This window comes from Cydia fagiglandana, chromosome 15, assembly GCF_963556715.1.
Source record: "Cydia fagiglandana chromosome 15, ilCydFagi1.1, whole genome shotgun sequence".
Classification (NCBI taxonomy): Eukaryota; Metazoa; Arthropoda; class Insecta; order Lepidoptera; family Tortricidae; genus Cydia; species Cydia fagiglandana.
Window position 1 is genome coordinate 11,613,773 of NC_085946.1, and position 20,344 is coordinate 11,634,116.

Sequence of the window (20,344 nt, forward strand, 5' to 3'; positions counted from 1 at the left end):
TAGATTTTTCATTATTAATTTCACCAACTGGCAATAGTTCCCATCGGCGAGGCGCCCTTTAAACTAGAAGCTCAAACGGCTTGCCTATTTGTGATATAATTTACCTCGTTTTCTACAAGTTTTTAAAAAGTAAACCATGTTAGTTTGGGATTGAAGCAATTAACTCTCCACCAATGACTATCTATCACTAAACATGAACACTATGTAAGTACCCACCTTCATGTACATAGCGCCGCGACCACCACCCCGGCCCCGGCCGCGGCCGCGAGGGGTTTTGGCAGCGCCGCGGCCTCGTCCGCCGCGGCTGCCTCGTCCGCGCCCTCCTCGGCCCCGACCCTCGCTCCCTGGCGTCTCTGGAGACTTCATAAACGTGTCTTCCAATTTAGGCAGTGTCGTTTCTAATACAACTTTTAACTCCTGAGTTTCTGGGAATATTTTCATATCCGTACTGCTGCAGGAATCTCTACTCTTTCGACTGCTCAGGGGCGTCGTGCAAACGGAAGGCATTTTATCAAGTGCCTCGGTCATTCGCGGCAGTTTCACCCGTGAGCTAGTTGGATCGATCTCTTCAGGAGTTTTCTCCTCTTTGATAAAAAAGTTAGTAGCAGTTTCGACAATCGGTTCAGGTTCTTTGGGCGGCGACGCCATCAGAGTGCGCTTCACGCCGCGACCTCTCCCCCTTCCCCGAGGTTTTACTAATATAGCTGGCCGATCTCTGAAAGTCATTTTTATATGGAATTAATTTATGCAAAAAAAAAGAAAATAAGATACTATATAGATACTTATTGGCTAGATAATTATACATACCTAGTTAATCTTAAAGATCGCTGTGGACGTTCTTCTAGAGCAGGGGTTGGTAGAGTGATGACAGGTTTTGCACCCTCTGACACGGGTAATTTGCGCGGTCTGCCACGCTTCTTCGGTTGCGGGGTAAACGGAACGCTTACAGCACCTGATACTTCATTTGTTTTCAAATGATGATCTACTTCTAAAGGATCTTGAGATAATTCATCATTTGCCATGTTGAAGTCGTGGGATTCAGAATTTTCATTAATAATCATTTCCTGTACTTCCGGATGCGATCGCTCAATTGCTATAACTTCAGTTACATCAGAGCTGCCAGTCGATGTGCTAGAGTCTATCTCTATAGGCTGAGTTTTATCTACACAGTTCATTGAATTAAGAGGCATGACTTGAATTTGCTTGGCTTGTAAATTCGACAGAATATTATGCAGCTTAGAGTTACCATTTTTAGAACAGTTTTCATTGTTTAAATGATTGACTGCTTTAGTGGTTTGTTTACAATCCAATCCGGTTTTAGCATCAGAGGTTGCATTTTGAGATTTAGGATTTACAGGCCTTACTGTCAGAGCCTTATTGGATAGTAACTGTCCAAGTTTTAACCGCTTTGTTTCTAATACTGAGAGTTCTGGTTCCTTTTTCTGCGGAGGGCTGATTTCCACAGAAGGAGGCCTCTTTCCAGCATTTCGCTTGATGGGAGGAGACTTTTCTGATTCCTGAACAACCCTTGAACTACGTAACCTTTTTCCCAAGGCTACTGTGGGTGAAGCATCTGCTAGTCCTTTTCGTTTGCTATTTACAATACCTTTTCTTTGCTTGTCATTAACCATTTCTTGAGTATTTTCAGGTGAGCAACTATCTTGCACAGTTTCAGGTTTTTTAATGTCTTCCGTTATAATTTTGGCAGAAGGACCATGATCAGTCTTATTAATTTTCAAGATAATTCGTGGAGAATCTTGACCTGAGCTTGTAGTAGTGATCTTTTCTGATATATTAATTTCTAATGGCTTTGTTACACTCTCGTTTTCTGCTCTACAACGATTAAGAGACTGAGCATTTGGTGTGAGGGAAGTTGTTTGATTTTGTACATCCTGGCTGGGTGCATTACTTCTTTTTTTATCATGAGGTGACTTTGAGTTTACTTTATCAATTTGGCCACAATTGGAAATGCTTGTTGAGCCCGCTGGAGCTAATTTAGTTTCTTCAGGCACAGTTGGATCACTTTCTTCTGGTTCTTTTACTCTTGTTTCTACATCTTTCTTTTTGTGCTCTAATAACTTCTTTAATAATGTACAATTTGATAAAGTTGTCTGCTTGACAGACGGTGTGGTTTTACTAGGCTCATTATGTTCTGGTTCTACATTAGTATTTACATGTTCTTTTTTATTAGATCCTGCAACTGAACTATTTCCATCTAAATCATTACTATGAGAAGTTTCCCTGTTTAGTGTCTTTGATTCGTTAGGAAGACAATTTTCCTTTGTTGTTTTATGATCTCCAGCAGTGACAGGTATTGTTTCCTTTTTATGCAATGAATTAAACTTTTCGGTCTTTGAGACTTCCAGACAATTTTCTGTAGCTTGAATTATACTGGAGTCCTCATTATGACAATTACTCAAATCATTATTAACATGTTCATCTTCCATGGGTTTGACAAGTGGTTTAATATTAATTTTTGACACAACAGGTATGCTATCATTAATATTGTTATAAACATGTTCAATTTTCTCATCTAGATTATTGATTTTTATGTCAGCCTTAAAACTTTCTTCACTTGATGCATCCGTAACAGCTTTCATATTAATTTTCATCACTAATGGAGGATTCTTCACATTTGCATCTTCAGTATCTCTGCTTTTGGATTGTTCAAGATCATCAGGTTTAACAACAGGCTTGATGTTTAGTTTGGTAATTACTGGAATTTCCTTCTTAGGGGATGAAGGCTGTGCATTTTCTTCTGGTTTTATAATGGGCTTGATGTTCAGTTTAGTAACAACAGGTATGTTACTTTCCGAAGTATTTGGTTTGGCAATATCTTCATCACCTGAAGGTTTTAATATTGGTTTTATATTTAACTTAGTAACAACAGGTATATCAGTATTGTCATCACTTGAATTTCCTGTTTCAGAGGACTGGTTTTCAGTATCGTTCATACTTTCTTTGTCTAGTGGCTTAACTATAGGCTTAATATTAAGTTTAGTAACAACAGGTATACTATTTTGATCACTGTCTGCATTCCATTCATCACAGTCTTTTTGTTCTGAAGATTTTCCTTCAGGGTGTTTTAATGGTTTTATATTTAACTTTGTAACTTTAGGGATTTCTTCTATACTAGAATCTACTTCACTATCTTTAGGTTTTAGTATAGGTTTAATATTTAGTTTTGAAACTACAGGAACTTCATCTTTTATTTCTTCAGAGACTTCTTCATCTGTAGGTTTCAAAATGGGTTTGATGTTTAATTTTGTTACTACAGGAATTTGTTCAAGATTGTCACATTTTGAAACAGACTTTTTAGGAGATGACTCAATATCACTTTTAAGAACTGGTTTAATTGTGATTTTGGGGATGTGTGTAGTCTCTTTAATTTCTCCACTAGTATCAGCACAATCTGCTGACTTACTCTTAGACATTTTAGCATCAGATTGATCAGCTGTACTGTCTTTGCCAGAATTTTCTACAGGTTTTATAGGTTTTATTGTCAGCTTCGGGCTTAGTTGGCTGTCAGACTTAGCCACAGTCTTTATTGTCAATTTTGGTATCTTGTCCACTTTTTCTTCTGATGGGCTAACAACCAACTTTAGTTTCGAATCTGAGGCTTCCTGGTCAGGTTGCTGTAGACCTTTTATTGTGAGCTTAGGTACAGTTTGGTCTGTATAGAATTTGCCCTCACCATCAGTTCCCGGTTTACCAAGCTTTATGGTAACTTTTGGTATGATGTCAGTAGGTCCTTGATCTGAGGTGGATGCCTGATCTGATGTGCTTGTTTCATCATTTTCTGAACATTCTGATTCTGATATTTCACTACTACTAGATTTTCGGTGAATGTCATTTATCTTCTCTGGTGGTCTGAGAATAGGTTTAATATTAATTTTTGTAATGTTAGGTATTGGCTCGCTATTTTTGGAGTTGTCTGTTTTTAGCTCATCTTCAGCAGGTGGCTTTATGGGTTTAATAGTCAATTTAGGGATGGGAGACTTTATATCTTCTGGTTGCTTTCCACTTAATTTTATGGTTAGTTTAGGGATCTGCTTTGATGTCTCTGGTGAATCCTGAACAGGTTCAGGACTGAGATGTTTTTCAATTTGTTTGCTTGTATCATTAATGACTGGATCTGGTACATTTGATGCAGCCAAATTAAGTTTAATAGGAGGAACTTTTTTATGAACATCCTCATTTTCAGAGACCTGTGATGTTGATGCCCCTGAGGAGTGGCTTTGTTGTTCATTTTCTTTACTCACAACAGGGGTTTTGTTTGTCAATTTATTGATAGGATCCACAATGGATTCCGCAATAACAGATTCTGATTGACAAGCTCGGCTGGGCTCTGCTTTATCTGCTTCATCCGTAACTTCAGTTGTACTAATGCAGTCTGAAGAACATGAAGCTGTTACTGTTGATGGTACAGTATGTGATGAAGTTGATGGAGCCTCAATCTCAGGTGTAACTGCTTGACTTTGTGATTTTTCACTCTGACTTGTTGATGGTGTAACTTTCTGTCTTACTAACTTGATTTTCCTAGAAGGAGTTGTTGATGTCTCTGCTTTGCAGACACTAATTTCACTTACATTGCTACTTTCAACATCTTTTACCTTACCATGTACAGGGGGGATGATGTCTGAAGAACTAGACACATCCTTTGCTACACTGTCACTGCTTGTCTGTCCAACATCATTATCACTAACTTGAGAATCCACAGTAGAGGAGACAGTGGTGTCCGGACGGCGATCATACGGAGTCGGCCGAATAAGTCTGCGGCGCAAAGGCGACCTTGTTGCAGACTCCTGTGTCCCTTCACTTACACTAACATCACTTGATGTAGACTCCACACTTTCAACAGTCACATTGTCTCTGTTATCACTGGAAGTCACATGCTTCACTGTCCGGTCATTTGATTCACATTCACTAATTTCACAAACACTTGGTACAGTTTCTACACTGCTGGAAGGAATATTTACAGCTGAGCAAGTGCTAGCTGCCTCTACATTCAAATTTTGTGCCTCCGGGGCATCTGGTTCCGCAGGTCCACAGACTTCAGGCACAGATGAACTAGCCTGGGGTTCTATGTTACTGGTATTAGTGTCTGCAGAAACTGAACTTTCAGATATGTTGTCTACTGGGGTTTCAGGTAAGATCTCAGGTGCACTTTCACATTTGGCACTAGAGACTGGGGATAACACCGGGCCAACTTGTGGGTCTTCAGTGTTCTGTGATGTACTAGCATTTTCCTCTAACTGAGGAATGCTATGATGTGCTAGGTGTTCAGTGGCGGGAGGCTCCAGAGGCGGAGGCTCGCTCGGGGCCGGCGGCGCGGTAGGTGTGGGTGGCGAAGTTGCAGGTTCGTCAAATTCAGTCGACAATGGAACTCGTTTCGGTGCACCAGGTCCGTCACAAATTTCGTCAATCATGTCCAAAATCGCTTCCGTGCTCGCATTGTTGTCGTGCGTCGATGGCGATGGGACGCTGTCGCCGTCGAAGTTATCCTCCGACATCGTTCCGGACTCGCACGGCGTTTGGGCCCCCGATGCTTCGCGAGACGCATTGGCGGTCGCGTCGACCTCCTCGTTGAGCCCGAGGTCCTTTTCCCGCGCCGATGCACGGCGGGAAGCGTTCGTCGCGGCGCCCGCATCGTCTTCCGAACTCTCCATTATCTACTGTTTTGCGACGCTGTCATGTCTGAAATACAAAACGCTCGCTGGGTGATATTTACGTTACGAACGGGTAACCTGACGACGTGCGAGATTGACAAGCCACAGGCACCATTCTAATTCACCATAACGCTACTAAAATTTCTTCACGGGGTCCACAGTGATGATTAATATACGTACACATGTATATTATTTTCATATTCACAACGTTTCAATCTCGCTCGATTGACCGCGAGGTCATAGAAACTATTTAACAGCGTAAACCGGCAAACAAAAAGCTTGTATACGCCATTTTTAAAACCAAAGACATGGCAGGTTTGGTCGTATTGGCCTATAAAAAATATCTTGAAGCAGACAGTTCGGCCATTGTCGTGTTGGTAAACTGCCGAAGCCCATAGATCGCTCCACTACTGCTCTTAGCTTGTAAAAAGAGTAATAAATATGGCTTTCGACATGTGTTAAAACGAGTCAGATAATATTTCTTCAATTTCTTTTTCGTATTGGATGGATAGTGGGACTTTGTAGTTGTTTTTTCAAATGGCAACAATTTAGAAAGAAACGGAAGCAAAATTGAATAAAAATTATTGGATTTATATTTAACTTTAGTATACGATTAATTATATCCTTTAAAAGAAAACTTAAATAATCACATTTAATTTCAAATACAATTTATCTCAAAAATACACTTATCATTAAGTTGGTACACTGTTGTTTGGCTGTAAATTCTAGGAACTTGAACATAACATTGTCTTTTGAAAAGCTATCAAAAATCCAAATATTAAAAAAAAACAACTGGACCGATCTATAAAAAAAACGCAGTATTAGGTTATATTTATTATAAGTTATTTTCATCATGACTACTATCAGACCTTTTACATGTGAAGACATGTTGAAATTTAATAATGTGTAAGTTCATTAATAAATTTGTATTTAATGTTTGCTCTCATACACCAACTTTAATTCATAAAAATGAATTCACAGGAACTTGGACCCTTTGACCGAAACCTATGGTTTATCATTCTATACTCAATACTTGGCTCATTGGCCAGAGTATTTCCAAGTCGCAGAATCACCCAGTGGGGAAATAATGGGATACAGTAGGTATTTTTGTAATAATAAATAACCTATTAATCTTTGTTGTCACTGCAGCAGCAGCCACTCTGTATAATAAATTAATAAGAGATGACGCATTTATTTATTTCGCATGTTTCTGATAGGAAAGCTAGCTTTTTAAAAGTAATGTTGCGCTATTACAGTTATGGGGAAAGCGGAGGGCCTTGGTGAGAACTGGCATGGACATGTTACTGCATTGACTGTCAGCCCTGATTACCGAAGGCTTGGGCTAGCAGCTACTTTGATGAGTATTTTAGAGGATGTGTCAGAAAAGTAAGTTTTTCAAGCACCTTCCCAGGTTCCTCTGCTTAACTATTTGTTGGTGTTTGATAAGGATCCTGACTGAATTATTCAGCATTAACATTCCTTAGCATCCACCACCAATGTGTATTTGCATCCCACATTCTACTTAGTGACATTGAGATGCAATGCAAATTGGACCAAGATATTGGACAGGTGGAATCAACCGACCTTAGTAATTTTGTACTTTAAATATATAAACATTTATTTACATACAATATATATACAGTGGTACAACTAAACGAAATTAATAACTAGCTTAAATCTAGAATAGGCCCCTGAGGCATTGTACCAAGGATGCTGGCGGCATTTCCCCGCATTTTGTACTTTTAATATTTGTTTTAGGAAAAAAGCATACTTTGTGGACTTATTTGTGAGAGTGAGCAACAAAGTAGCCATCAACATGTATAAGAACTTGGGCTACATTGTTTATAGGACTGTATTAGAATATTATTCTGGGGATCCTGATGAAGATGCCTATGGTAAGATACTAAAATAATAAAAATAACACAATGTTGTAACTTAATTACAATTAATACATATTTTGATTCAAATATTTTTATTATCATTCCAGACATGAGAAAAGCCTGTTCGAGGGATGTGAATAAGACTTCTGTTATACCTTTAGCACATCCTGTTAGACCTGAAGATGTGGATTGAATGATCAAAATATACTAATAAAATTGTAAATTTTTTATTTTGATTTATTTATGTTATCATCATCTTATAATATTAATCACAATCATGATTAGGAATCACTATCGCTACTGCTGCTGTCATCAGAATCATTGTCAACATTAGCTTGTGGCTCGTCTTGTTCTTTTTCTTTTTCTGGTTGCTCCTGAGTCTCCTGTGTCTCAGGAGCAGCAGGTGTTTCAGGCACTTCCTTTTGTTTACGCCATTGTTTAGCAGCAGCAAGGAGCTTAAGATTGGGCCTAACCATTTCATCTTCAGGGAATATGTAATCAAACACTTCTTCCCACCCTTCCTCTACACCATCATCACTAACAATCTTCTGCCTCTTCTTAACTCTCCTGGGCATTTTAGCTAACACCTTTTCTAGTTTAGTATCTTCACCAATCTCTGTCTCAAAGTCTTTCCAAGCTTCTAGGAGGAGAACTCTTGCTTCCTTTTCTCCAAGACTTCGTAGGCTGTCATTGGCGCGCTCATACACACGCCTGGCTAGTTCCACATTGATGTTATCAGCATTTTCAGCATTCAGCTCAAACTTAGCATAAGAAAGCCACACTTTAACATGTACTGTTCTTTCCAGCAATCTCTCATAAAGTTGTCTAGCTCTTTCAGTCTCTCCTTGGGCAACTTCAAAGTCAATAAAACTCTTCCAAAGCAATTCAGGCATATCTAGTCTTTGCTGCCCAACTGCAATTTCATAAATAGCCCTAGCTCTGTCTATGTCTCCCAAAAGTGTTTCCAATTCTGCAAATTTTATCCAAGTAATACAGTTTTCAGGACCATATTCTAAGAATTTCTGATACAATATTCTACATCTGTCAAATTCTCTCAACTGTATCTCTAAATCTATGTAACCCCTGTACAACTTGTCTCTCGGGCACATTCCTAAAGCCATACCCAAAGTCTTCCTTGCTTGTTTCAAGTCTTTACATCTCACCTCAAACTGAGCATACATAAGCCAAATTTTGGAAAATGTGAATATTTTATGAGGTATCAACTCCAAACAAGTTCTGTAGACCTGCCTGGTGCGTTCAACATCTTCTGCCTCTAATTCTTCATACAAGGCATAATTTATCCAAAGGTAAATGTAGCGTCTCCAAAATTGTTTATCCTTGGAAGGAGGTACATTAGCTATAGCTCTTTCATATGTATCTCTTATGTCATCAACATTTCCTTCATTTTCAACAAGTCTGATGTAATCAAACCAAGCATCATAATTAGTAGGATTTTCAATAACTTCTTGTTCATACATGTACTTTCTCTTGTTTACTATGACATCTTCAATACCAGATCTGTCTCCATATTTTTTCTCATGTATGGTATATGCTTTGTATAATTCCTTGTTTCTATCTTTTGGGATGTGATCCAAAGCATATTTGTAAATGACCCTGGCTCTGTCATGTTCTTTCTGATTCTCCTCAAACTTTGCAAATGCTATGAATAACCTCTCATCCAAATCTTCATCACCAAAGAATTCAACAGCTCTTTCAAACACTTTTCTTGAGCCATTGATAAAGCCATGGTTTTCTTCAAATTTAGCATACTTAATCCAGTTTTTTACATCAGGATGTACCATGACAAATCTTTCATATATTTGTCTAGCTCTTTCAAGTTCTTTGTACCTTAGTTCAAAGTTGATGTAGGTTTGCCAAGCTTGCTCATCTGGTTGCCATTCCATCCACCTTTCAAATACCTAGAAAAAGGATTACAAAGTCATTATTTCAAGCCAACCATTTACATAAAAAAATGTGCATTTTTATGAGTTTGTGTATGTATTACATACTTGCCGGGCTCCTGCTACATTTTCCAGCATCTCTTCCATGTAAGTGTATTTGTACCAAAACTGGGAGACCCTGGGTAGTATGGTGACTGCTCTGTCCCACAAGTTGCGAGCATGATTCACTTGTCTGTTTCTCATTTCCATTTCTGTGTACTTCAACCTGAAACATACAGAAAGAACCGAGCTATTAACTAGGAGTCAAAGTGGGTGACCACAGGCATGGTCGAAATCAGCCGGAAGGATCATCATCATCATTGTCATAGGAATATACGATAACATTGTGCCAATGTTAGTTGTCTCAAAAATATTGTCTACAACAAAAAACTGAAAAATAAGTAGCCAATAAGGGAGACATGATATTTCATTAATATCACCCAATTTAGGTCTCTTACTAAGGAAAGAAGTTATACATACCATAAGGTAACATTTCTGTGATCCACATCCAGGGCTCGTTCGTATATGGATCGAGCTCTCTGCACTTGTTTCTGTGATTCCTCCCATTGAGCATATTTAAGCCAGTTACCTATAACCTAAAAACAAAATAATAGTATTGTTGATGTTGTAAGTAGGTATGATTTATATAGGATCTACAAATTTCAGTCAATTTAACTTACAAGTCTATTCTTCCTTATATTATCTTCAAATGCTTTTCTTTTACGGTGCTGATAATCCCTCAACTCCTCTGGATCAGAGATTTTCTGTTTAGGTGGAGGCGGCAATATTTCCAAATCTCTTTCCTTTGCTTCGCGGAGAAGTTGCTCTGCAGTGATTTGAATCTCTGCTGGCGCTTTGTTTTTAACCTGTAAAATAGGGAGAGTCAAAAAATGGTAAATAAAAATTATGTATACGCTTCTGGTTTGCTGTTATTTACCTTTGCCACTTTGGGCATTTTAGTAGCCTTTCCCTCCATGACGATGGTATAATTTAATATAACAGCAACTTAGATTTTGCACTGCTTTAACTCGTTATCAATAATATGTAAATTAACACATTAAAATATATAAATGTGCCATTTCAACACACGACGCTCTCCTACGCGACGATGATAATATATGACATTGACAGAAATGACAGTACCATAGACTAGACCTTTTTACTTTATAAAAGCCGTAACAGACGGGCGTACCTGAAACCGGTGGTTCGCCGTTTCCATAACCGTTTCCGCAGCTATATAAGCCCGCTCCACACTCGTGCGCGAATCGCGGCGCGAAGCCGCGAACGCAAGTCTGGAGTCGATTTCGCATATCAGCGAACTAGACTCCACACTCGCGTTCGCGGCTTCGCCCGCGATTCACGCGCATAGTCTGGAGGGGGCTTATGAGTGAAAGCGCGAAAGAGATAAAATGACTATGGTAACGGTCCGGTACGCCCGTCTGTTATGACTATTATAAAAGCTGTGAACAGACTACCGCCCCGCACAGCGCTCTTGGTGCGCCGCCTATATAAGTGAGAGCGGGAAAGAGATATGTTTGGTTCGCGTTTAATCTTGCACACGACAATAGTACATTATTGTCGAGGCTCGGAAGTAGCTACTTGCAGGCTGAGGATTCGTTTTAAACGGACGACCTTGGGAGTCCGTTTAATTGAATCCGAAGCCAGCAAGTAGCCTTCCAGCCGAGTCATATATAGTGCTTTTCTCAAAAATGGTGCAAGAAATATAAATATCATAGAAATATTTTACAAAAGCATATATATATTTTGACAGAAAAAAGCCCTACCCGCCTTTTTATTTTTTTTAATAAAAAAATAGAAGTGTATTTTTCTGCCAAAAATACGCCAACCTATTTGAGACATCTAAATAGTCGCAGTACTAATCATCTGTTTGGCTGTTTTAATGGGCCTGTGCCTTCATTTGATATGGTCATTTCAACTTTTAAAAAGTTTGGAACTCGACAAATAATGGAATTTGTATGCAACATTGCAGTCCCAAAATCGAGACTGCAATGTTTTTTACTTTTTAATTTTTGACTGACCATAAACTACGCGCTTCGCGACCTATTTTTTAGACGGCAAAGTCGACTTTGCCGTCCATTTTTGAGAAAATTTGTTTTACAGAAATTGTGTCGTATGACTTGAGACTTCATTGTTCATTCGGTCTGCAAACATCAAAATTTAATTTGCCGGACTGCACTCAAAGAGTAGTATAATTGATACTGCACTTCTGTAGTAGAATTTTAATGTTTTTTTGTTTAATGAATAATGTGATTTAACCAAGATTTAAGGCTTCATAATCGTGAAGAATATAACATGACATTCGTTCAACATGTCATCTAAAATCACTAAAATGTCAATGTCATAAACATGTGGAGTACCTAGTCAGGGATACTTAGAGGTGTTTTGAACTAAAATGGTTTGATAAATAGCCAATTAAGCATCATTTCATTATTACTGTATTAAGTAGTACTTATAATTACCTCACCAACTATCTTTGCATGATGTCTACGTTTTTTCGGCGGTCTATTTTGACTTATAAAGCCTGTAAGTATTTCAACTTAGTTAATACATTTACTTTCTTTACAATACCTTGTCTAATGTAGATTGGTATTACAGATATTCCTCATGGCAGACAATTCACAAATAAGGCAAGCTTGTTGCAGGACCAAATCCCTGAAACAGACTATTTTGAAAATTTGAAACAAGCTATACAGAACCACAATCAAAACTGGTCAGAAATAAAACAGTCTTTATTGAAGTTATCAGGAAATTTAAATCATAAAAATGTGGATGCTATTATGTTAAAAATAATGGTGCACAATAAAATACTTGATACAGCCCAATCTTTTGCTAGTTATTTACAAAATGAAGATGCACTTACTCTAGGTTCAACTAATGGCTTATTAAGTCTGTATTATGAAATTGGAAAAACAAGAAAGCTGTCTGATGCAGAGAGAGAATTTATATTAGATACTTATAAGAGACTGTATGATAAATACAAAATTTTAGATTACACCACAAGTGAGAAACTGTTACATGCTTTGTGTGTTATTGATGAAACAAAAAAAGCCTTTAGAGTATTGGACGAAATTCTTTATACCGGGGTCCCCAGTCATTCTGCATATAGTACATTGGTGGCTACGCTATTTAGACTTAACAAGAAATCTGAATCATTGGCCCTAATACAAAGAAGTTTAAATGATAAAAGGCCACTACTTTATGTTGCATATGAGCAATGGATTAATTACATAATAAGAAAGTATAAAACAAACAGTACCATTGTTAAGTATTTGGATGAAATTTGTGTACATATAGCTAGAAATTGTTTAACATTGGACGCTGCTACATCCAAGAAATTAGCAGAAACATATACTTCATTGGGCTGGAATGCCCAGTTTTCAACTATAAGCCGACACAGGTTAGAACCACTTACATATATCTTTGCTTGACATTGTTTTCATGCCTTATTGTATTACTTATACTTTTCATTTGTTTCTTTTTTTCAGTGGCCTGTGTAAGTGCTGTAATGAGACATTAAAATGTTTAACACTAACATCAGATGAGTTTCAAGAACTCCAAAAGAATGTTAAAGAAAAACTGATAGTTGGGTCCGATATGTTCTTAAAAACTTCCCCAGAAGAACTGCAGAGATTTTTAAGCTTTGTTGAAAAGACCGCCCCTTATGATATAGTCCTGGATGGATTAAATATTGCTTTAGCTGTTGGGTCACCCGATAACAGACAGAGGGTTATATTTTTGAAAGCAGTTGTTGATCATTTTAAAAGACAAAATAAGAAAATACTTTTATTAGGACGAAAGCATATGCTGAAATGGCCTAAGCAACCTTTAGAGTATTTGAAAAATAATACTAGTCACTTCTTTACTGATAATTTGTAAGTATATCTGTTGGCAGCCGATCGTAAGATCAGGCATATAGTGAAATTCCTAGGCATATCGTGAAACGTGAAAATCTTTGACTCATTCCCTATTTCTGGACAGTTTGCCCTTCGGGCATCTGAGGCAACCTAACAAACCTATCCTACCTATACAGGGTGGAAAGATAAGTCGGGCCCTGGAGGGAAACTACCTTAAATCCTTAAGCTGGCTCATTTTACTTAAAGGAGACATTCCTTTATTTTTAAAAAGAAACAAAACTGCATTCAAAGTATTTTTCTTTTTTTCTTCAATTTGGCTTGTCTAAAAAAACTTAAGTACTAAAAAGTTGGTTTTTTGGTTATTTTGTATGACAGACGAGTGTAAGACCTAATGTTTCTTGGAGAAATGTTATCATTAACATTAACTGTATCGACTAGTAGAATAAAATTGCGAGTTTTTATTTTTTAGAATTTTTAGTCGGTTCGAGTCCCGGGCGAGGCAAGCGAGTTTTAGAAAATCTTTGAATGCAGTTTTGTTTCTTTTTAAAAATAAAGAAATGTCTCCTTTAAGTAAAATGAGCCAGCTTAAGGATTTAAGGTAGTTTCCCATCAGGGCCCGACTTATCTTTCCACCCTGTATATTGGTTTAATGAGACTATTGTCAAAATATTACACAGGAACATTACGATCGGCCGCCGACATATCATTTCTGAAAAAAGTCATAGACAGTCATGAAACAGTATATGATATAATATTTGTATCCATATATAGTACAAGCTTTGCTTTTTAGTTTGGGGATTGGGGCTAGTAGGTTGTTCTGTGTAAGATTGTCTGCAAATATAAGAAAACTACATCTAAATTATTTATGTCTTAACATTTGCAAACAAAGTTAAAATATATTTCAGGTAGTTTCAAATCACTTCCGAAAATGGACTCTGATATAATGGAATTATGGTCGATTTTCGGAATTACCCGAATAGGTGTAATTGGGTAAGGTTGTAAGGTGTTACACAAATAAAATTTGTTCCTTCAGATCACAAGATGACCCATACTTCATCACAGCGGCTATCCTAAGTGGGCCACACACTGACATAGTCTCCAAAGACCTGCTCCGTGGACACATGTTCAACTTGAAACATGAAAACCTCAGGCACATATTCAGAAGGTGGCAGTGGCAGCATCAGTGGATGGTGTTTGCTAGTCGGGGAAGACCTCAAATAATGGTACTTTTCATTACAGATAAATGTGTCGCTTAACTTCAAACTCGGGTAAATCCATTCGACCTTCTCAGGAAATATCTACCCTATTATTTTTTCTTAATACCAAAATCGCATAATCTGACAGATGGATTTACTCGAGTTTGAAGTTAATGAACTCAAATATAAGCCTCTTATGAAGTAAATTGATTTTATAGCGCCACGAATTTCAGGGCTATAACCGCGAAAATCGAAGTTCGCAAATTGCGGGCATTTTTCTCTGTCAGTCTTATTACGCCTTCATTGGAGTAAAAGAGAAAGATCCCCGCAATTTGCGGATTTCGGTTTTCGCGGTAGCCGCTCAGGCGCTTACGACATTTTGGTCGCGTGGTACAAGTTGCTATTGCGGCAATTTCATTGTTTGATATGGCTTTTCTATAGTAATTAATATCTCAAAGATTGTTAACAGTATAAACTATAGATGGTCAAGCAAATCTTGTCAGTAGAAGAAGGCGCGAAATTCAAATTTTCTATGAGTCGATATCTCTTCGCGTCTACATTTTCCAAAGGACTATGCGTCAAAATTGCCCCAAAACCAACAAAAATGAGAGTTAGGTCATTAGATAGGTATTTCTCTGTAATTAATTTCGTTCTATGGGCACCAAGCGGAATTCCATTGCAGAACTGAGATACTGGTATTTTAGTCAAAATGTCGTCACCCTTATTACCTAGGCAATAGAGTCCACCGCCGGGCGAGCGCGGCAAATCATTCAGTGTGCTCGCCCGGCGGTGCGCGAACAGCTACCCTGCAGCAATTAATTTACTTACTTGGACCCTATTGCCTAGGTAATAAGGGTGACGACATTTTGGCTAAAATACCAATATCTCAGTTCTGTAATGGAAATCCGCTTGGTGGCCATAGAACGAAATGAAGTACAGAGAAATACCTATCTAATGACCTAACTCTCAACTCTGTTGGTTTTGGGGCAAGGCTCCATACAAAGTTACCCATGGTCCTTTGCCACCTTCTTCTACTGACAAGATTTGCTTGACCATCTATATCTACTATTTTTATTTTCATTTGTATTTATGACATCAATACAAACATACTATGTAGGTACCATTGACGTATATCTAGGGAGTAAGGACGGACCTTTGGGGCACTAAGAATAGTGCTAGTTCAGCGGTGTCACTCACGAATTCGAGCGAATCGTGCGGTTTAATGGCGCCGCTACACGATGGGCCAACGCCGGCCACTCCAGGGGACGATTTATGCGTTAGAGGGAGCAAGTAATATTGCTATCTCATTCTACCGCATGGCTGCGTCCCTTGGAGTGGCCGGCGCTGGCCCATCGTGTAGAGGAGCCATTACGCAACTAGTTGCGCCAATCGCACGCGTGATGCGAACTCATCAACCAAACGCATTGTAGCGGTAGCACACCACTGTCCTGGCCTGGCCCTATTCATGCACCATTCTTATTGCCCGTAATGCCAGTCTTGAGATATACATTATTGTCTTTCATGAAATAAATAATTTTTCTCAAACATGCAATGAAATATTGATGTTATGTTCCTTGTAATAGGCTGCGAAGTATGACGTTTCAGGTGCGGCTAGGACAAAAGGTCGTTAATGGAATTTCATACACATCTTGCAGGCCTAGGCCGGCAAAGTCCTCTTTTTTAATTTTCATTTCACAGATATTTGTGACATAGAGTCTGTGCGGAAAGAGAAGAGTCGTGGCAGAAACGGGAACTAACATTTTAAATTTTATATGGCAATCAAACCTTTGACACCTGTCTTGTAAAAAGTAAACAAACTTCTGTCAATGTATATTTTTATTAACAAAAACCGCAAGTTTTATGTATAAAATATTTTCAAAACACGATAAAACCGTACATAAAACCACAAGGAAAATTATATTTAACATTGTTCGGTTTTGTCAGCGGGAAGTAAACGGCTAAAAGCCGACTATCGACTTACAAAAAGTCGCGGAACGTATTTCCGCTATTCGCGGGTATTGATGTTGTATTTAATATTAAATAATTACCTATTTAATAAGCCCCCTAAGTAACTTGTCTCCGGTACATAATCGGTAAGTATATTCATTCAAAATATATTAATTTTCATAAATATGCAGGTCATTCATGATCTTTAAAATAACTGACAAATAGTCTTGATACTTGCCATTTTATGCATATTTATATGTAATTTCTTTTTCAGGATTGTGTAAAAGTACCTACGGTATCTCGAATAAAAAACCGCTAAGTAGGTGATATGCAAGAATTCGTAATCTACGTGCCGGACATCCAGTTCAGATGAAGATAGTTCTATGAGTGTCCCTGGTTGTTTTGAAGCTAGCTCAAACATAAGTGACATTGAATATTTTAATTCAGACTTCGATTACAAAGAATAAAACTTTTTCTAATAAAATATTTCTTTATTTGTAGGTTCTGTTAGTTACGAAATTATATTTCATATTTAGCAGTGACTTTTCGGCGAAGTAAAATATCGTGAGATGAGAGAACCGGACATATCCCAATAAGGCCTACCTACTTATGCACTATTATTATTCATATTCATATTTATTATTAATATTGTACACATACATTACAAGTCAAGTTTACAATGGGTGAAATATATCTCAGATAAAATTACAGTTCTATTGTCCAATTTCTACCCGATCTACCCGGTTTTAATAACTGTTGGACTGCACAGATTAGGCAGTACATAAATGAGACTCGTATCTTGTTTGGTACTAAAGTTACAGTTGTATTGGGCAGATTCTTAAATAGTTTTAGCAGTTTTGTCAATCGCAGTCACTTTTTAGTATCTGAGATATAAAAACAAGTGTTTTAAAAAGAAAACTAGTGCCTGCGCTAAATCAGAGGATTGAGTTGACGAGCCGACACCACCACCAGGCTCCGTTTAGTAAGCCGTAGTAAAAAACCGGAACAAAAGGGATTCAAGTATCATGACCTTTAGTGTCGTACTATAATCACGTGATCAGTGTTGTCAGCATAGCAAAAACCATAAAATAGCACTGGTGCGCCCTCAAATCCCACGACTCTTCTCTTTCCGCACAGACTCTAGCATCGTGGCATTCATCCATTAAAAAAAACTAGAGGCAGTATTTGCTTTATGGTTCGTAATGACACTCAGCCAGTACGACTATAAAAAAAAACTAAAAACAATGTTTGCTATAATTTGCAGTTTTATTTGTATAAAATCAACATGAACTTAATAAATAATACATTCTATAATTTTATAATTTTAAATTATAAATTAAACTACACAAATAAAAACATTTAAAATATTTCATTTAAACGTTAGCGGTAAAAAGGTCTACTCAAACACGCGTAGTTATATTTTTTTAATTGTTATGGAGGTAAAGATGAAAAATATTCATTCTGTTTTATTGGATTTATGGTGCGTTGTTGATTTTTTGACTTTAATATGAGTTCCGACGAAATAATGAAATTAATATTAATTGTAATCGTAGGTGTTGGAATTGGCAGCGGAAGCAGAATTGATTTTAAATAACTTGCTGCCTCTGCCGCCAAGTCAAAGACGAAGTATGTATATGGTGGCTTATGGCAATTTTATTATTTGAGAAACTAAGAAAAATGGCTTACAGTTTATTAGAAACAGTTTTGTGGCATATTTTAAATGAATGTAACTACAAATTCGTCAACACTGTGGAAATTATACTTATTTACTCCATGCATAAAGCAACGATGTATGTGAAACATGATATCAACATGAAAGACTATGTAAACTTATGTGACTTATGAGAACGACAGTCAGATGGATACAAGGCGAAAAAATGAAAGATACATGAAAATATACGGGTAGTAAAAATACACGACTCGTGTAAAACATACGCGTGATAATGATATAGGTACGTGTTGGTTATATTTTGGGTGTAAATAGTTTACTTTTAGTTTTTTCTATAAATAAAACTTGGGTTTCGTGAATTTTTTATTTTATTTATTTCATTGCATGTTTGAGAAAAGCACTATACATACCTCGGCGGGAAATGGGGTTGCCCGCGCTCAGACCTATCCGGCCTCGCTTCGCTCGGCCGTCTATATTATTATGTCTTCGGCCGGCAACCCCTTTCGTCCCGGCCTCTGTAGTAATGTACTATTATTTTTTCAGGCGCCGGTAAAATTCACGCCCTTCGCACAGAAGGCAGATGCTGGCTGGCATTTACCTTACGATAAAGAAGACCCTAGAAGCACTGGACAAGTTAATTTGGGCCTACCCAACTTAACTAGTTGGCTGTGTCTAAAATCGAATGTTGCTAAATGAAATATACTATATTATATTTTATACACCTTTTGCAATATTATTTTTACCTTTTTGTCGTCCAATGTGTACGTTTGCGATATTAATAATTATTTTTGGGACAATGGGCTCCAGATTCATACAGATTGCCCCACCTTGCACTTCGCCTAACCTAGGCCTAACCACTAATATATAGTTGGTCAAGCAGATCTTGTCAGTAGAAAAAGGCGGCAAATTTGAAAAATGTAGGCGCGAAGGGATGTTGTCTCATAGAAAATTTGAATTTCGCGCCTTTTTCTACTGACAAGATTTGCTTGACCATCTATAATATAATAATAATTAATAGTAATAACTACCGGAGATATATCCTGAAGGACGGTACGGTCGACATTTGTCGGGCATGCCGCCGTCCCGGAGAGTCACTCAGGCATATTATCTCCGGTTGTTCTCATCTTGCTAACGGCGAGTACTTGCACAGACATAATCTCGTAGCCAGAATTATTCACCAGCAACTTGCCCTCCTATACGGCCTTGTGGATCGTGAAGTGCCGTACTACAAGTACTCACCTGCGCCAGTTCTCGAAAATGGTCGTGCCACGCTCTATTGGGATCGATCTATCATCACTGACAGGACTATTGTAGCCAATACGCCTGACATCGTGCTGATAGATCGATCGCAGCGCCGCGCCGGGCCGTGCTCGTCGACGTCACCATCCCCCATGATGAGAATCTTGTGAAGGCCGAGAAGGACAAGTCCAGCAAGTACCTAGACTTAGCTCACGAGATAACCGCCATGTGGGATGTTGACTCGACGATCATTGTTCCTATAGTCGTGTCAGCGAACGGTCTCATAGCGAAGAGTCTCGACCAACACCTAGAGAGACTCTCGCTAGGTGGTTGGATCAAGGGTCAGATGCAGAAGGCGGTAATTTTGGACACGGCGCGTATAGTAGGTACGTCGATTCCTCACTCTGCGGCCCTGACCACCGGCAGCTTGGGCCCTGCCCCGCTGCCGGCGGCACCCTAGGTTAGGTTTTTTATAATGTGTTTATAATTTTTTTTTATTCTTTTGTAAGTGTTTTTATACATATTTTACTTTTATATTCATATTATAATTAACCTAACTTAAGAAGAAAAATAAAATAAGAAGAAAAAGAAAAGAAGAAAAATAGTATATTATACTCTTTGGCCTAACCCGCATCATAAACAAATAAAGGACTTATAGTCGGTCAAGCAGATCTTGTCAGTAGAAAAATGCGGCAAATTTGAAAAATGTAGGCGCGAAGCTCGGAGTAATTAACAACGGAGACGCCATGTCTAAAATTTTCGGTACAAAATAGTCTGCCGTTTTTTGCGGGGGAGGGGTACATCAAATGTATAGGTACGTCATGTCAGATAAACGTCAGTCCATACATATGGTTGACCATTGGCCGCCTATTTTCGACAGAGGGGAATGCCTGTTAATGGCGCGTCCATTGTTAATTACTCCGAGGCGC

The 20,344-nt window shown here is 38.1% G+C and overlaps 5 protein-coding genes across 7 annotated transcripts in view; 3 read left to right on the plus strand and 2 right to left on the minus strand.

The window, feature by feature from the left end:
* LOC134671360 (mucin-2) overlaps positions 1-6,160 on the minus strand; it is a 30,718-nt gene extending 24,558 nt beyond the window's left edge. Inside the window, exons 1-3 of the mRNA XM_063529197.1 lie at positions 5,850-6,160; positions 808-5,697; positions 217-715 (exon numbers count right to left, since the gene is read on the minus strand). Of these exons, the coding sequence (XP_063385267.1) occupies positions 217-715; positions 808-5,669 (5,361 nt within the window). The 5' untranslated portion in view covers positions 5,670-5,697; positions 5,850-6,160. The remainder of the gene's footprint in view (positions 1-216; positions 716-807; positions 5,698-5,849) is intronic.
* LOC134671371 (uncharacterized) overlaps positions 1-20,344 on the plus strand; it is a 305,131-nt gene that overhangs the window by 274,991 nt on the left and 9,796 nt on the right. The window lies entirely within an intron of this gene.
* Positions 6,431-11,266, plus strand: LOC134671350 (N-alpha-acetyltransferase 20). 3 transcript variants are annotated; one of them, XM_063529185.1, is made up of 6 exons: positions 6,431-6,575; positions 6,651-6,766; positions 6,926-7,055; positions 7,428-7,564; positions 7,657-7,742; positions 11,254-11,266. In XM_063529185.1, exons 1-5 carry the CDS (start codon positions 6,523-6,525, stop codon positions 7,740-7,742), a joined length of 522 nt encoding a protein of 173 aa, XP_063385255.1. In that variant the 5' UTR covers positions 6,431-6,522; the 3' UTR covers positions 11,254-11,266. The 3 variants fall into 3 exon arrangements, with proteins under 3 accessions (XP_063385255.1, XP_063385256.1, XP_063385254.1); XM_063529186.1 differs by lacking the exon at positions 11,254-11,266 and adding an exon at positions 10,613-10,623 and having other exon boundaries at positions 7,657-7,741; XM_063529184.1 differs by lacking the exon at positions 11,254-11,266 and having other exon boundaries at positions 7,657-7,777.
* On the minus strand, positions 7,761-10,596 carry LOC134671349 (protein crooked neck). Its single transcript, XM_063529183.1, has 5 exons — positions 10,427-10,596; positions 10,170-10,355; positions 9,970-10,085; positions 9,559-9,715; positions 7,761-9,468 (listed from the first exon to the last, which is right to left on the minus strand). Exons 1-5 carry the CDS (start codon positions 10,463-10,465, stop codon positions 7,831-7,833), a joined length of 2,136 nt encoding a protein of 711 aa, XP_063385253.1. The 5' UTR covers positions 10,466-10,596; the 3' UTR covers positions 7,761-7,830.
* On the plus strand, positions 11,816-18,883 carry LOC134671351 (mitochondrial ribonuclease P catalytic subunit). The gene is made up of 5 exons (XM_063529187.1): positions 11,816-12,033; positions 12,106-12,907; positions 12,996-13,382; positions 14,398-14,587; positions 18,720-18,883. The coding sequence occupies exons 1-5, from the start codon at positions 11,988-11,990 to the stop codon at positions 18,870-18,872; spliced, it is 1,578 nt and encodes a 525-aa protein (XP_063385257.1). The 5' UTR covers positions 11,816-11,987; the 3' UTR covers positions 18,873-18,883.

Coding starts and splice junctions, on each gene's coding strand:
- LOC134671349 (XM_063529183.1), bottom strand. CDS start 10,465: ATGGAGGGAAAGGCTACTAAAATGCCCAAAGTGGCAAAG. Junction 10,356..10,426: donor AAATGCCCAAAGTGGCAAAG/GTAAATAACAGC, acceptor CCTATTTTACAG/GTTAAAAACAAAGCGCCAGC. Junction 9,716..9,969: donor CACAGAAATGTTACCTTATG/GTATGTATAACT, acceptor TGTATGTTTCAG/GTTGAAGTACACAGAAATGG.
- LOC134671350 (XM_063529185.1), top strand. CDS start 6,523: ATGACTACTATCAGACCTTTTACATGTGAAGACATGTTGAAATTTAAT. Junction 6,576..6,650: donor ATGTTGAAATTTAATAATGT/GTAAGTTCATTA, acceptor ATGAATTCACAG/GAACTTGGACCCTTTGACCG. Junction 7,056..7,427: donor TTAGAGGATGTGTCAGAAAA/GTAAGTTTTTCA, acceptor TATTTGTTTTAG/GAAAAAAGCATACTTTGTGG.
- LOC134671351 (XM_063529187.1), top strand. CDS start 11,988: ATGATGTCTACGTTTTTTCGGCGGTCTATTTTGACTTATAAAGCCT. Junction 12,908..12,995: donor TCAACTATAAGCCGACACAG/GTTAGAACCACT, acceptor TCTTTTTTTCAG/TGGCCTGTGTAAGTGCTGTA. Junction 13,383..14,397: donor CACTTCTTTACTGATAATTT/GTAAGTATATCT, acceptor TTGTTCCTTCAG/ATCACAAGATGACCCATACT.